General features: G+C 42.3%; 1 protein-coding gene across 3 annotated transcripts in view; it reads right to left on the bottom strand.

Annotated features, from left to right (window-relative positions):
- The window catches only part of LOC106567114 (nuclear factor of activated T-cells, cytoplasmic 2), a 53,696-nt gene that overhangs the window by 22,367 nt on the left and 14,801 nt on the right, over positions 1-16,528 (bottom strand). For all 3 annotated transcript variants that reach the window (XM_014136028.2, XM_014136026.2, XM_014136027.2), the window contains exon 6: positions 3,874-4,014. In XM_014136028.2, coding sequence (XP_013991503.1) covers positions 3,874-4,014 — 141 coding nt within the window. The remainder of the gene's footprint in view (positions 1-3,873; positions 4,015-16,528) is intronic.

The raw sequence follows: 16,528 nt of genomic DNA, 5'->3' as shown, positions 1-16,528 counted from the left end.
CCCGTATGATAAATGTTGCATTATATGATGTAAAACGCAGAATCATATGATGCAAAATGCATCATACAGGGATGATTTCTGTGTTTTGGAAGTTACATATCTTTTGAGACTATGTTAACAATGGAATAATGAAACAAATACCAAAATATACTTTTTGGGTGAAGTTTTCCTTTAAGTTCAGAGATGTTATTTTCTTCTTTACCTTGTAAAGTTTTTTTTATGGTCTTTCCCAAGATAGAAATAAAAATAATAAGAAAAATAAATCATGAACTCAGATTGAATTTTTGCAGAGTATAAGATTATAATTCTGGGTCATGAAGATGCGCTGTAGGGTATTACTTGATACCTCAAGGTTAGGTCTTGCTCAATAACGTAACATTAATGTGTTGAACATTTGGGTAAATCACAACACAGGTATTGTTGCTGCTATCTGCATTTAGCTGTGTCATTTAATGTTATTACATCATATTGCAGTCATTTACAGTTAACTGGAAAAAGAGTATAGGTCAACAACTCAGGTGTTAGAAATTACGCTGATGATGACTTCTTGTCATTGATGATCATAAACTTTCAAAAGATAACAAAATGACAACATGTCAACCGAAACACACAAATAACCCCAAATGTTTTTTTGTTATCATCAACATTTTAGACATTTCAACTAGATTTGCTCTCTATTAAAAATAAACAGCTTAAGCATTTTCTCAAAAGAAAATAAATCCAGTATTTAGCAGCCGGATATCTGTTTAATGCTATGTGGGAAACCTTTATGTCAGACTGCAAATTAAACGCATATGGCTGAAATGAGTCAGAAGGAGAAAGGGGGATTCCATACGTCTTGCCAAGTTATCTTTATTTTATTTTTCTCTCGTTTTATGATCAACTCGCTCCGTTTCAGTACAGAGTAACGACAGGTGATGACTGTTGCTTTCTTGGCGTTTTACATTTGTTTGCGTTTTGTTCCAAAACTACTCTACAGGATACCCCTTGTCTTTTCGTTTTTCTCTGGTAATTAGGAATGGAGGCAGCCAGAAAGAGTTGAAGAGGCCCAGCTTGGCTTGACTGTGGGAATCCTCGGTAACACTTTATGTTAAGGGTCCATAATAAACCATATATAAGGCATTTACAAACCATTTGCCCACCATTTATTAATCATTACACCCTCATTTTTGTGAGAATTGACACTGGTCACTCAAAAACATTTACAGTATAAATAGCACTCACTTTAGATTAGGGACTGCAAAAATACTTTACGAATGATTAGTAAATGGTTCATGTGGGAGTAACGATTTATTAATGCCTTATAAATGGTTGATTACGGACCTTCAAATAATGTCTTATGGAACCCTCCTCCCCTCCCCTCGTGGAGCCAAGTCCATGAGATGGAGCCAGAGGAGCCCCAGCCGAAGCCAGCTGTGTGTGTGTGTGTGTGTGTGTGTGTGTGTGTGTGTGTGTGTGTGTGTGTGTGTGTGTGTGTGTGTGTGTGTGTGTGTGTGTGTGTGTGTGTGTGCACGTGTGTCTCCTAGAGCCAGAGAAGGCCAGAGCCAGTTGTGTCCCATTCAAAGGGATTTCACAGTCTTACTGTTCCAGAACTCTGGGTCACATGGAGAACCTCTCCAAAACAATGGCAATCCCTCTTCTACGTAGATCTACTTTTTTTTATTTCCGTCTCCAATACTAGCCATTAGAGCAGTGTGTCGTAGCCCGGCAGCAGGAAAGCCTTGATAAAAAAAATTTAAAAACCTGGACAGATACAAGGTCCAAGTTCTAGCTAAAGCAGCCCTCTAGAGAGCCCACGTATCATAGCTCCCCACACTCAGCCCCCGGAAAGCCCATGTCTCAAAGCTCCCCATACTCAGCCCTCAGACAGGCCATGGATGTAATGAGTCACAACCATTATGCTAACAGACTAGTAACAGATAGAGCATCTAAACACTAGGCTACTCTTCTGCCGTCCCATGCAGTCCAGAGACTTCTGAGGGCTATTAACAACAACAACTAAAGGACCATAAATAAAAACCTAGATCTGATTTATGGAAGGTTATAAACAAAACCTGGATGGCCAAACTATATATAACAAAAACATAACATAACAGCTAACCAGGAATAAATAGTTACATTAGAATAGTCCCTAGGTTGTGCATCTGGCTTTATAAGAGCTGGTGTTATGGTTAGTGTTTGGGTGACGACTGCCAAGGTAAACCAAGTAGCTGCCGTAAGTGCTGTAGATGGATCAATGAGGACCACTCTTCTCTCTGGACTCAGTATTGAGGATATTGAGGTGCAATGAGGTGACATAAATTATATTTCCCTCACTACACAGACAGTCTGTATTGAGGAGTGGCGACAGAGAGCAGGACAACAAAGACTGTACTGAAAACTGTGACTGACAACTATAACAAAGCACATCTCCTCAGCATACAATCCTGTAAGCTGTCAATGAAGCACAATATACTAATAATTTAGTAAGCTTGTTAAATAATTGTGTGAAGTTCTAAAATAAACCTACAATAAAACCTATCTTGCTGTGATAAGCTTCTTATCCTAAAAGGGGTGGCATTGTTCGGTATCAGAAGGAATTGGAATGTCATGCAAATATCTGAGCGGTGGGTGAGGAGGAAAGGTCAGGATTCAAATGACAGACAGAAAGTATGGTGGCCTTTGTCACTATTACTCAATCACATTGATTAATACAGCAATATCTGAGACTATCTCGTAATGGTGATTCTGCCATTCCAATGTACAAGTTAAATAATTGTGTCACAAGGCCTAACTAATAATGGATTGAGCAAACCAATAAGAATGCAGTAGTACACACACTAGTAAATGCGCACTTTAGGTAGAATTCTGGTACTGTGATATCACAAGTAAGCCTAGTATCACGTTTTTCCCCCCTAACGTACTGAGGTATTTGAAGCTCGTCTACAGTTTTGTGTAGGGAAAGGTGACACCTAGTCAGTTGCACAACTGAATGCATTGAACCGAAATGTGTCTTCCGCATTTAACCCAACCCCTCTGAATCAGAGAGGTGCGGGGGGGGGCTGCCTTAATCGACGTCCACGTCATCGGCGCCCAGGGAGAAGTTGTTGTTGGGGGTTAACTGCCTTGCTCACCTTGCCGGCTCGGGGATTTGAACCAGCGATCTTTCGGTTACTGGCCTAACGCTCTTAACCGTTAGGTCATATTCCGCTAGGTCCTATTCCTTAACAGAGGTCCTATTCCTTAACAGCGGTCCTATTCCTTAACAGAGGTCCTATTCCATGCACAACAAAAAAAACAGCATAATGATAACATAACACATGGATAACAGGCGAGGAAGGAGAGGGCACTGGAGAGTGAGGCTGCTGCCTTATCTGATGGATCATGCAAATTATTCATAGGTAAAACGCAGCATGGCAGAGCTATACATTAAATTCAATGTGGTGCTGTGGCACTAGTGAGCGAAATTTGTGGAGACATGATCAACCAGAGTAATAATAATAATATAGGGCTGTAAAGTAAATGGCCTCTAAATGGGCATGGGTAATAACTGTCTACATCTGATTATCATGGCTGGTTTATAAGGGTAAATACTTGCAAAAAGCTAAAAAGTGAATAAATACCCATATATTCCTATGTAAAGTTTTCCACATTCCCACAGTTTTCCAATGGAAAATTCCCAAAACGTTTTCAACGCTACTGGTGTATGAGTGAGTGTTTTTTTTCTCAACAGAATCTAACAACGGTCAGAAGAATACCGGCAAACATTTCACTCTAGCAAAATAACCGTAACATTTTTAATAGATGAGGTGGGACATCATATAGAATATGGTCCATGCCACCATCATCCACTTCCACCCCCAGAGGTGTTGACTCATATTGAGTAATACTCACCATGGGTTTTCTCCATAAAGATGACCTTGGAGTCGGAGCTGAAGTTCTGTCCCGTCAGAATCATCTGCTGACCTCCCAGGACAGAACAGCTGTCCATGTCTTGTTTATCCACCATGGGCAACTCATGGGCGGAACGCTGGGCTGTGAGATGGAAGAGAGAACATGACATTATGACATGATGTTACACACTGTGGTACTGACAGGTCATGTTGGCGTAGTGGGTAGAGGACTGGCTGTAGGACAGGAGACAGAGCATGGCATTATTATGACATGATGTTACACACTATGTGGTAGGTCATTTTGGGGTAGTCTGTTTGATCTCTGGTTGATGTTTGCTCTGAAGTCACAAGGTAATTGTTGACTGATTACAATGAGACTAGTACCGGCTAATAAAAAAAAAACATATTTCCTCATTGTGCACTTTAAATATTTGTCTGAATATTAGATTTGTGTCGACATTAATATGGGGCAATTACTTGGTACATATGAATGAAGAGATTTTGTTTGAATTTGAGGTTGTAGTGTCAATTGTGGCTACACACTACAGGCCTGGACAAACAGAGCACATCATGGAAGTGGGACTCTGTCCAGTGGAAACATATGACAGCGTGCGGTAGCCTACAGTACAGAAAGGGGTTGAGGGAGGAGGGGGAAGGAACATGGAGGATGGACCTCTCCAACACTATCATCATTACGCAATGGAGCGTATGTTGGAGTATGTTCAACAAACCCTGTGACCTGTCCATGATGTAGACACTGATTGGCTGCTGTACTGTATTCTCTCCCGGTACTGTAGATTTCCAGGACTGATAGCTTAATCAAGCAGTGGCACTGAAGTTGCAGCCACAGAGACAGAGGCAGCCATAGAAATATAATTTGCTAGAACAGGAAAAGCTCATCAGACCATGGCAATTCAACTGGAACACCTATGGGTCCACTCAATATGGCCACCAGTTCACCCATTACAGACCCAGTGACTTGAAAGGGAATTTCCGTTCTAGTAATTCTATTTCTATGGAGGCAGCCATGTTTAGGGAACCAATACCCGACTACAGCAAATCAAGGCTTGACTCTTTGCTCTTATCTTTTAGTGACTAACCTTATTATTGGGGATCGACTGTCAGCAATGCCAGCATAAGGGGTTACATGAAGGCCAAATGAATCACTTGGGGAATGGACGGCAGTTGCCTTCCTTTTAGCCGGATCATGTTTACTACTAGAGAGTGTGTGGCAATTAAATCTAAAAACATTTTGTACACATGATGAGATTGAGACCAAATGAATGGAAGTTACTTCCTCAAGCTTATTATCATCCCGCCTGAAAGACTGAAAACCTATCTCCAGTCAGGCGTGTGAAGTGTAGACAAACAGTTGTGACCTTCGGACAGCCTACTATACTGTGAGTCAACACAGAGGATAAAAGCTGGAAGCTAGTCTCTTCAAACACACACACCACTGACACAGTTTAGTTTGCTTATTGGCCATTTTAACAGATGTGTTGGGGGTGTTCTAGTACGACTGTGCAAACAATTTTTTACTTGACTGGTTTTCAGTGATGCCAGGTTTTCCGGGGAGCGTGACTGCATATTTTTCTTTCGCTCATCAGACAACAATGTTCTGACACTCCGGAGTGAGATTGCATCCGAGTGTTGGACAGCACCCACTACATAATTTTGCATAGCACAGTGACGTGCAATCAGGGTAGGCAGGGTAGGCAGTGCTTACCCTGTGATAATCTAATTTAGAAAACAAAAACTGTTATGAAAAGCCAAATAAAAGATACAATTATATAAAATAAAAAAATGTTATTTAATGTTTTTTCTTAATGATTATGGTGGTTTTTATGCTCAAAATCGAAAAATGTGCTGAAACTGCATCAAAACCTGAGGAATTGCGCCAGGGTGTTCATGCTTTCCTTTCTAGCCATTCACATCCATTCAAATAGATGACGCTGCGGACATTCCTGACTCCAGTCAATGTTAATGGACAGGGTCAGTATATGCGTCGCTGCTTTGCCTAGCTTGAAGTAGTTTCATTTATTGCATTGAGCCGATTTCATATTTTGCTCATGAGTATTGCCTAAACATGTTGTGTGGTATTGCCTGGGGTAAGCTACATAATTTGGCGCTCACGTCCCTTGAACTGATCAAACTCGGAGCTAGCTAGCAAAAACAACCTGACAAATGGACTATACTGCACCTCAAATAAAATTCCAAGTTGGAATAATGTAAGGCTCTGTTTGGAGGGTTCGAAGAGCGGAACGCCAACCATAATGAACGTTCAGACCAGACAGAGGCAGCATACCTCTACAAGACATGACAGGCAACCACCATATCCCTTACTGACAACTGTCGGGCAGGCTAACAGTGAGTACAGGACTGTCCACTTGTCTGAAACGTCATTACCAATTAATACTTTTTACCAGACTTTTACACATCTTGGACATTTACTTTTGCTTTGTCGATGTAATGGGAATGACATTTTGTGTCAGTGTGAAAGTGGAACCAAGGGATGCGTCTCCCACATGTCTGTTGGCCTGCTGTGTACATGCAGAATAAACTAAATGACATGGGGTTCTGCTGTGTCTTCTACATCACTGTCACTGCGGGTTGTACTGTTGAATCATGAGAAGAGACAGCATTCCTTTGAATGCATTTGATTTATCAAGCTAGAATTTCATTATGACAAGACACATTTTCAGTCATTTCGATTGTTGATATGGAAATTTCGTTAGACCCTTCCCAGCAAACCAGGAACATTCCCAGAACATTATGTAAGATTCCTATTAAGTTCTAGTTAGGGTTTTATCTAACAAAGGACATGTTTTAAGTAAAATATCCTTTGAATGTTCTCCTAACGTTCACTAAAATGTTGTGCACAACATCTGTAACAACCACCACAGAACATTCCCCAAATGTTCTCATTGGCTTTCCAAGTAATGTAATGACAAAATGTTCCGGTAATGTTCTTAGAACATACTGGCACAACTAAATGTTCTGCTAATGTTGATGGATATGTTATTCAAAACACCCATAACAACAAGCAGGGAATATTCCTACATTGTTCTCATAAAGATATTCTGTAAGGTTATGACATGATGATCCATCATTTTTCTAAAAACATACAGTGGATTTAAAAAGTCTACACACCCCTGTTAAAATGCCAGGTTTTTGTGATGTAAAATAATGAGACAAAGATAAATCATGTCAGAACTTTTTCCACCTTTAATGTGACCTATAACGTGAACAATTCAATTGAAAAACAAACTGAAATCTTTGAGGGGGAAAAATTTAAAAAACAAAACTCACAATAACCTGGTTGCATAAGTGTGCACACCCTTAAACTAATACTTTGTTGAAGCACCTTTTGATTTTATTACAGCACTCAGTCTTTTTTGCGTAGGAGTCTACTAGCATGGCACATCTTGATGTGGCAATATTTGCCCACTCTTCTTTGCAAAAGCGCTCCAAATCTGTCAGATTGCAAGGACATCTCCTGTGCACAGCCCTCTTCAGATCACCCCAGAGATGTTCAATTGGATTCAGGTCTTGGCTCTCCAAAACGTTAATCTTCTTCTGGTGAAGCCATGCTTTCGTGGATTTGGATGTGTGCTTTGGGTCGTTGTCGTGCTGAAAGGTGAACTTCCTCTTCATCTTCAGCTTTCTAACGGACGCCTGAAGGTTTTGTGCCAAAATTGCCTGGTATTTGGAACTGTTCATAATTCCCTCCACCCTGACTAAGGCCCCAGTTCCAGCTGAAGAAAAACAGCCCCAAAGCATGACGCTGCCACCACCATGCTTCACTGTGGGTATGGTGTTCTTTGGTTGATGTGCAGTGTTGTTTTTGCACCAAACATACCTTTTGGAATTATGGCCAAAAAGTTCAACCTTGGTTTCATCAGACCATAACAAATTTTCCCACGTGCTTTTGGGGGACTTGTTGTTTGTTTTTGCAAACTTCAGCCGGGCTTGGATGTTTTTCATTGTAAGAAAAGGCTTCCGTCTTGCCACTCTACCCCATAGCCCATTCATATCAAGAATACGGGAGATTGTTGTCACATGTAGCACACAGCCAGTACTTGCCAGAAATTCCTGCAGTTCCTTTAATGTTGCTGTAAGCCTCTTGGAAGCCTCCCTGACCAGTTTTCTTCTCGTCTTTTCATAAATTTTGGAGGGACATCCAGTTCTTGGTAATGTCTCTGTGGTGCCATATTTTCTCCACTTGATGATGACTGTCTTCACTGTGTTCCATGGTATATGTAATGCTTTGGAAATTCTTTTGTACCCTTCTCCTGACTGATATCTTTCAACAATGAGATCCCTCTGATGCTTTGGAAGCTCTCTGCGGACCATGGCTTTTGCTCTGAGATGCAACTAAGAAAATGTCAGGAAAATCCTACTAGAACAGCTGAACTTTATTTGTGATTAATCAGAGTCACTTTAAATGATGGCAGGTGTGTATTGACTTCTATTTAACATGAGTTTGAATGTGATGGGTTAATTATGAACACAGCCACATCCCCAGTTATAAGAGGGTGTGAACACTTATGCAACCAGGTTATTGCAAGGTTTCTATTTTTCATTTTTCCCCCTCGAAGATTTCCGTTTGTTTTTCAATTGAATTGTTCACATTATATGTCACATTAACAGTAGAAAAAGTTCTGACGTGATTTATTTTTGTCTCATTCATTTACATCACAAAAACCTGGCATTTTAACAGGGGTGTGTATACTTTTTATATCCACTGTACTTCCATGATAATGCATAATAATGTTCTGCTAATATTGATGTGTAATGTAACATTATTATATGAAATTGCCAAACTTTTAAACAAACGGCATTTCAATCTTCTTACATCATTATATTTTATTAGGGTATTGTCCTAACATAACTATAGCTATTTTAAAGAACGGTAATTAAGTAGATTTGAATGTACAAACTGCCATCTTCAAGCCTTGTAGGCTACTTAGTCTGCTGCGCCAACAGGATCCTAATATTTCTAGTAGATTTCCCTTTGTACTAAAATCCTTAAATTATGATCCAAAGTACGGTTCGTAAAAATCCAAATAACTTCACAGATCTTCATTGTAAAGGGTTTAAACACTGTTTCCCATGCTTGTTCAATGAACCATAAACAATTAATGAACATGCACCTGTGGAACGGTCGTTAAGACACTAACAGCTTAGAGACGGTAGGCAATTAAGGTCACAGTTATGAAAACTTAGGACACTAAAGAGGCCTTTCTACTGACTCTGAAAAACACCAAAAGAAAGATGCCCAAGGTCCCTGCTCATCTCCGTGAATGTGCCTTAGGCATGCTGCAAAGAGGCATGAGGACTGCAGATGTGGCCAGGGCAATAAATTGCAATGTCCGTACTGTGAGATGCCTAAGAAAGCGCTACAGGGAGACAGGACGGACAACTGATCGTTCTCGCAGTGGCAGACCATGTGTAACAACACCTGCACAGGATCGGTACATCCAAACCTCACACATGCGTGAGTTACACCAGGAACGCACCATCCCTCCATCAGTGCTCAGACTGTCCGCAATAGACTGAGAGAGGCTGGACTGAGGGCTTGTAGGCCTGTTGTAAGGCAGGTCCTCACCAGACATCACTGGCAACAACGTCGCCTATGGGCACAAACCCACCGTCGCTGGACCAGACAGGACTGGCAAAAAGTGCTCTTCACTGACGAGTCGAAGATTTGTCTCACCAGGGGTGATGGTCAGATTTGCGTTTATCGTCGAAGGAATGAGTGTTACACCGAGGCCTGCACTCTGGAGCGGGATCAATTTGGAGGTGGAGGGTCCATCATGGTCTGGGGCGGTGTGGACTGAGCTTGTTGTCATTGCAGGCAATCTCAACGCTTTGCGTTACAGGGAAGACATCCTGCTCCCTCATGTGGTACCCTTCCTGCATACTCATCCTGACATGACCCTCCAGCATGACAATGCCACCAGCCATACTGTTCGTTCTGTGCCTGATTTCCTGCAAGACAGGAATGTCAGTGTTCTGCCATGGCCAGCGAAGAGCCCGGATTTCAATCCCATTGTGCACGTCTGGGACCTGTTGGATCGGAGGGTGATGGCTAGGGCCATTCCCCCCAGAAATGTCAGGGAATTTGCAGGTGCCTTGGTGGAAGAGTGGGGTGACATCTCACAGCAAGAACTGGCAAATCTGGTGTAGTCCATGAGGAGGAGATGCACTGCAGTACTTAATGCAGCTGGTGGACACACCAGATACTGACTGTTACCCCCCCCCCCCTTTGTTCAGGGACACATTATTCAATTTCTGTTAGTCACATGTCTGTGGAACTTGTTCAGTTTGTTCCAGTTGTTGAATCTTGTTATGTTCATTCAAATATTTACACACGTTAAGTTTGCTGAAAATGAACGCTGTTGACAGTGAGAGGACGTTTCTTTTTTTGCTGAGTTTATATACCCCTCACCGCAATCTGCCAGGCAACATTTTTACATGATTTCTGAAATCAAGTTTGTAGTGAAAATAAAAGTCAAAACATCCCAACTTTACAGTATATAAAGAAGATTGTTAGAGTAAGAAAGAATAGAGGATACTTATTTGTATCCTCTTTTGCAAAGACAAAGACCACAACTTGGAAGACAGAGTAAAGGTGTGAACAGCTTGTGTATTTGTGTTAGTCCCATCCCTGTGATGCACTGGATTCATTCCAGAAATAACACTCCAAAGTTCGTAGGTTCGATCCTCACTTACAACTATCAACAAACTACGGTAAAATCTACATTTGTACAATAAATGCCTAATAAATTGTCATGTGATTCCAAATAATTGCCATATGTGTTTCTACATTTTTGTACAACTAACTTCCTCAACAGTAAGATAACACTAACACATGAAATAAACCTCCATGGACTGTTCAAAATGTAATTGTATCATTCTGGGAACATAGGGATAACATTCTAAAAACATTGCGGGAATGTTTTGTGCACGCTGATAGAAATATTGTAAGAATGTCATAACTGGACAGATTTTGTGTTAGGGAACCTATCTGTTGTCATATCCCCACAATGTTCCCACAACCTAAATAGATATTTTAGGAACTTTTAAAGAACATACCAAATGTGTTCTGGGAATGTATTTTCAAGATCAGGTGTATGTTTTTTCAACATAGTAGAAACATTGTAATCATCAGCACAACTGGACAGTTTTGTGTTATGGGAACATATCTCTTGTCATGTCCCCACAATATTACCACAACCTATGGAAGTGTGTAAGGAACTTTTAAAGAACATTAAAAATATGTTCTGCAAACTTTCTTGTATGATCAGGTGAATGTTTTTTGTACCCTAAAAGAAACATTGTACAATCATCCGCACAACTGGACAGTTTTTGTGTTTTGGGAACATATCTTTTGTGATGTCCGCACAATATTCCCACCAGACGGTTCCCACAACCTAACGAAACATTCTGGGAACCTTTAAAGAATAGACAAAACGTGTTCTGTGAACTAGGGATGAGCACCGGTAACCGGGATTCCAGAACTGTCCCGGGACCACTCTTCACGTTTCCCGAAAAAATATGACAAGACCCGGGAAATTACAACATTTTCCCCCCAATGTCTCACTAATGTAATTCTACAAAATACACAACATGCGCATAGCGCATTATCCAAACAGGTTGTCGGATGGAACCCTTTAGCCTAGTGTATTTACTTCAAAACAACGCCATAAATTCAAAGCAAACGCAAAATTGACACTACCAGACTGCACACGAGTCATGAATGCAGTTCAGAGTTCTCATCAGAACTGAAAATTAGATTCTGGTCCGACCCAAGCCTGGTGAGCTGAAGCCTGAGCCCAGGCCTAGTCTGATATCACAGAAATGAAATGAGCTCGAATCCAAAAAAAAGCCTAATTTCTAGAAAACAGTAGGCAATATTGATTTAAACTGCTGTTGAGAACAACGCGGTGGCGGGAGGGCGGCAGCGGAGTTGAAATAGTGGTTATGCCAAGATTTTCAAAACATTTCCTCTTTTTATCTCCCCGTTATTCATGAGCTGATCTGTTATCTGTATAATCATCAACTCGATTTTGTCAAATCTGAGATATTCTGTAATTTGATAGTTATCTAGCAAGCTCAGCAACTTTGGTCATTTGACTTTTGTTTGACTGCTGTTACAAATTTGTATGATTCGACAACACTAGCCTACTCAAATCAAATCAAAGTTTATTTGTCACGTGCACCGAATACAACAGTGAAATGCTTACTTACAGGCTCTAAGTCGGGGTGAGCTCTGTGTGTCCTGAGCGCGCTCTGTGTCGAGATGAAATGCACTGAATTAATTGAGAAACATGATAACACTGAATTTATGAGCGGTCTGTTTCGCAATTCACAACAATGTCATTGGCGATCAAAGTTACTCTATTGTTACTAAATATCAGTTTCACTTGCTGTGAAATCTTTACATAGTGGCGCAGTCAAGCTGGCAATGTGGTGCAGCGAGAATCTTATTTTGGGAGAAACCTGGCATAGTGACCATATCTTGATTTTAAACGCATTAAATTGGCACTTCTGATTGAAACTTGGTACATTTTCGGGAAAATAGTCATCCCTACTGGTAACGTTCTATCAACATGAGGCAAATGTTTTATATAAACATTGTATAATCATCAGCACAACTGGACAGTGTTTGTGTTTGAAAAAATGTGTGTTTGTGAACATTTGCCGCCACCAAACGAATGTTCTGGTAACTTTGTATCCAAGATGGCGTAGCAGTCGGACATATGTTTGTCTTGTCCCATGTAAATAGTCAGTTTATCGTTTTTTCACTTTGTACCTATGACCTAAATATACTTTCCTGCAACCCGCCTCTCCCAATGTTGTAACGATCTGCTATTTTTATATGTTATAACTGGAACCTCCATCAGAAGCTAGCCAGCTAACTAGCTACTAACTAGTAGTCACTGTTAGCCACGGCAAGCTTTAGCTTGGTCAATACCTGTCAGTCTGCGCAGCCCAATATCAACCCAGAACATATCGGACTGCTTTTCTCCACCACATCTCTGGAATCCTGCCGCAAGCTCTTGGCCATTACACCGGATCATCGCAGCTAGCTAGCTACATTTGAGTGGCTACTGCTGGCTGACGCCTCTGTCCCGAAGCAAGCACCAGTTAGCCTTGAGCTAGCCTCGAGCTAGAACCATCTCCTGGCTAGCCAAAGAGGTATACCCGCTAATTCGTGGGCTACAATACCTCTTTTGACAATTGGCCTGGACCCTTTATTGCCGACACGGAGCCCCGCTGATCCATCACGACTGGTTTGCCGACGTAATCGTCCGATATGGTTTCAACAGGCTTTTCCGTTGCGATGTTGCCGAAGACCCATCTGCTAGCCACGGCCCACTAGCTTTCTGAACGCCATGCCTCCCACTCGCCTGGCATAGTAGTGACTACTGAACGGCTCCCGGACTCACCTATTGCTGCTCATTGGACCCTATGATCACTCGGCTACACATGCCTCTCTCTAATGTCAATATGCCTTGTCTTCTGCTGTTTCAGTTAGTTATTGTTTTATTTCACTGTAGAGCCCCTAGTCCTGCTCAACATGCCTTAGATAGCTCTTTTGTCACACACCCCACACATGGGGAGACCTCACCTGGCTTAGCTGGTGTCTCCAGAGATGCAAGCTCTCTCATCGTCACTCAATGCATAGGTTTTCTCCCACTGTACTCACATCCTACCATACCCTTGTCTGTACATTATGCCTTGAAATCTGCCCCTTTTATTCTCTGTTCCCAACGCACTAAACGAGCAGTTCTTATAGCCTTTAGCCGTACCCTTATCCTACTCCTCCTCTGTTCCTCTGGTGATGTAAAGGGTAATCCAGGCCCTGTAGATTCAGCATCACACCTATTCCCCAGGTGCTCTCATTTGTTGACTTCTGTAACTGTAAAAGCCTTGGTTTCATGCACGTTAACATCAGAAGCCTCCTCCCTAAATGCGTTTTATTCACTGCTTTAGCACACTCCGTCAACCCTGATGTCCTAGCTGTGTCTGAATCCTGGCTTAGGAAGGCCACCAAAAATTCTGAAATGTCCATCCCCAAATACATTTTCCGTCAAGATTGAACTGCCAAAGGGGGCGGAGTTGCAATCTACTGCAGAGATAGCCTTCTGTCATACAATCCAGGTCTGTGCCCAAACAGTTCGAGCTTCTCCTTTTAAAAATCCACCTTTCCAGAAATAAGTCTCTCACTGTTGCCGCATGTTATAGACCCCCCTCAGCCCCCAGCTGTGCCCTGGACACCATATGTGAATTGATTGTCCCCCATCTATCTTCAGAGTTCATACTGTTAGGTGACCTAAACTGGGATATGTTTAGCACCCCGGTCGTCCTACAATCTAAGCTAGATGCCCTCAATCTCACACAAACTATCAAGGAACCTACCAGGTACAACCCTAAATCCGTAAACATGGGCACCCTCATAGATATCATCCTGACCAACTTGCCCACTAAATACACCTCTGCTGTCTTCAACCACGATCTCAGCGATCACTGTCTCATTGCCTACGTCCGCAATGGGCCCGCGGTCAAACGACCACCCCTCATCACTGTCAAACGCTCCTTAAAACACTTCAGCGAGCAGGCCTTTCTAATCGACCTGGCTGGCCCGGGTATCCTGGAAAGTAATTGACCTCATCCCGTTCAGTAGAGGATGCCTGGTTGTTCTTTAAAAGTGATTTCCTCACCATCTTAAACAAGCATGCCCCATTTCAAAAATGTAGAACTAAGAACAGATATAGCCCTTGGCAGACTTGACTACCCTTGACGAGCACAAAAACATCCTGTGGCATATTGCATTAGCATCGATTAGCCCCCGCGATATTCAACTTTTCAGGGAAGTCAGGAACCAATATACACAGTCAGTTAGGAAAGCTAAGGCTAGTTTTTTCAAACAGAAATTTGCATCCTGTAGCACTAATTCCAAAAGGTTTTGGGACACCGTAAAGTCCATGGAGAATAAGAGCACCTCCTCCCAGCTGCCCACTGCACTGAGGCAAGGAAACACTGTCACCACCGATAAATCTACAATAATCTAGAATTTCAATAAGCATTTTTCTACGGCTAGCCAGGCTTTGCACCTCGCTACCGCTACCACGGCCAACAGATCTGCACCTCCCGCAGCAACTTGCCCAAGCCCCCCTACTTCTCCTTCACCCAAAACCAGATAGCTGATGTTCTGAAAGAGCTGCAAAATCTTGATCCCTACAAATCAGCTGGGCTAGACAATCTAGACCCTCCCTTTCTAAAATGATCCACCGAAATTGTTGCAACCCCTATTACCAGCCTGTTCAACCTCTCTTTCGTATCGTCTGAGATCCCTAAAGATTGGGAAAGCTGCCGCGGTCATCCCCCTCTTCAAAGGGGGAGACACTCTAGACCCAAACTGTTACAGACCTATTTCATCCGGGCCTGCCTTTCTAAAGTCTTCGAAAGCCAAGTTAACAAACAGATCACCAACCATTTCGAATCCCACTGTACCTTCTCCACTATACAATCTGGTTTCCGAGCTGGTCATGGGTGCACCTTAGCCACGCTCAAGGTTCTAAACGATATCATAACCGTCATAGATAAAAGTCCGGTCCTCTGGCAGTCTCTATGGGGGTGCCACAGGGTTCAATTCTTGGGCCGACTCTTTTCTCTGTATACATCAATGATGTCGCGCTTGCTGCTGGTGATTCTCTGATCCACCTCTACGCAGACGACACCATTCTGTATACATCTGGCCCTTCCTTGGACACTTTGTTAACAAACCTCCAAACGAGCTTCAATGCCATACAACACTCCTTCCATGGCCTCCAACTGCTCTTAAATACTAGTAAAACTAAATGCATGCTCTTCAACCGATTGCTGCCCGCACCTGCCCGCCCACCTAGCATCACTTCTCTGGACGGTTCTGATTTAGAATATGTGGACAACTACAAATACCTGGGTGTCTGGCTAGACTGTAAACTCTCCTTCCAGACTCACATTTTAAGTATCTCCAATCCAAAATTAAATATAGTATCGGCTTCCTATTTCGCAACAAAGCCTCCTTCACTCATGCTGCCAAACATACCCTTGTAAAACTGACTATCCTACCGATCCTTGACTTCGGCGATGTCATTTACAAAATAGCCTCCAACACTCTACTCAGCAAATTGGATGTAGTCTATCCGTTTTGTCACCAAAGCCCCATATACTACCCACCACTGCAACCTGTATGCTCGGGTTGGCTGGCCCTCGCTACATATTCGTCGCCAAACCCACTGGCTCCAGGTCATCTATAAGTCTTTGCTAGGTAAAGTCCCGCTTTATCTCAGCTCACTGGTCACCATAGCAACACCTACCCGTAGCACACGCTCCAGCAGGTATATCTCACTGGTCATCCCCAAAGCCAACTCCCCCTTTGGCCGCCTTTCCTTCCAGTTCTCTGCTGCCAATGACTCGAACGAATGGCAAAAACTACTGAAGCTAGAGACTTATATCTCCCTCACAAACTTTAAGCATCAGCTGTCAGAGCAGCTTACCGATCACTGTACCTGTACACAGCCCATCTGTAAATAGCACACCCAAATACCTCATCCCCATACTGTTATTTTATACTTTTTTTGCTCTTTTGCACCCCAGTATCT

Source organism: Salmo salar, chromosome ssa13 (genome assembly GCF_905237065.1).
Source record: "Salmo salar chromosome ssa13, Ssal_v3.1, whole genome shotgun sequence".
NCBI lineage: Eukaryota > Metazoa > Chordata > Actinopteri > Salmoniformes > Salmonidae > Salmo > Salmo salar.
This window is presented reverse-complemented; position numbering and strand designations above follow the sequence as displayed.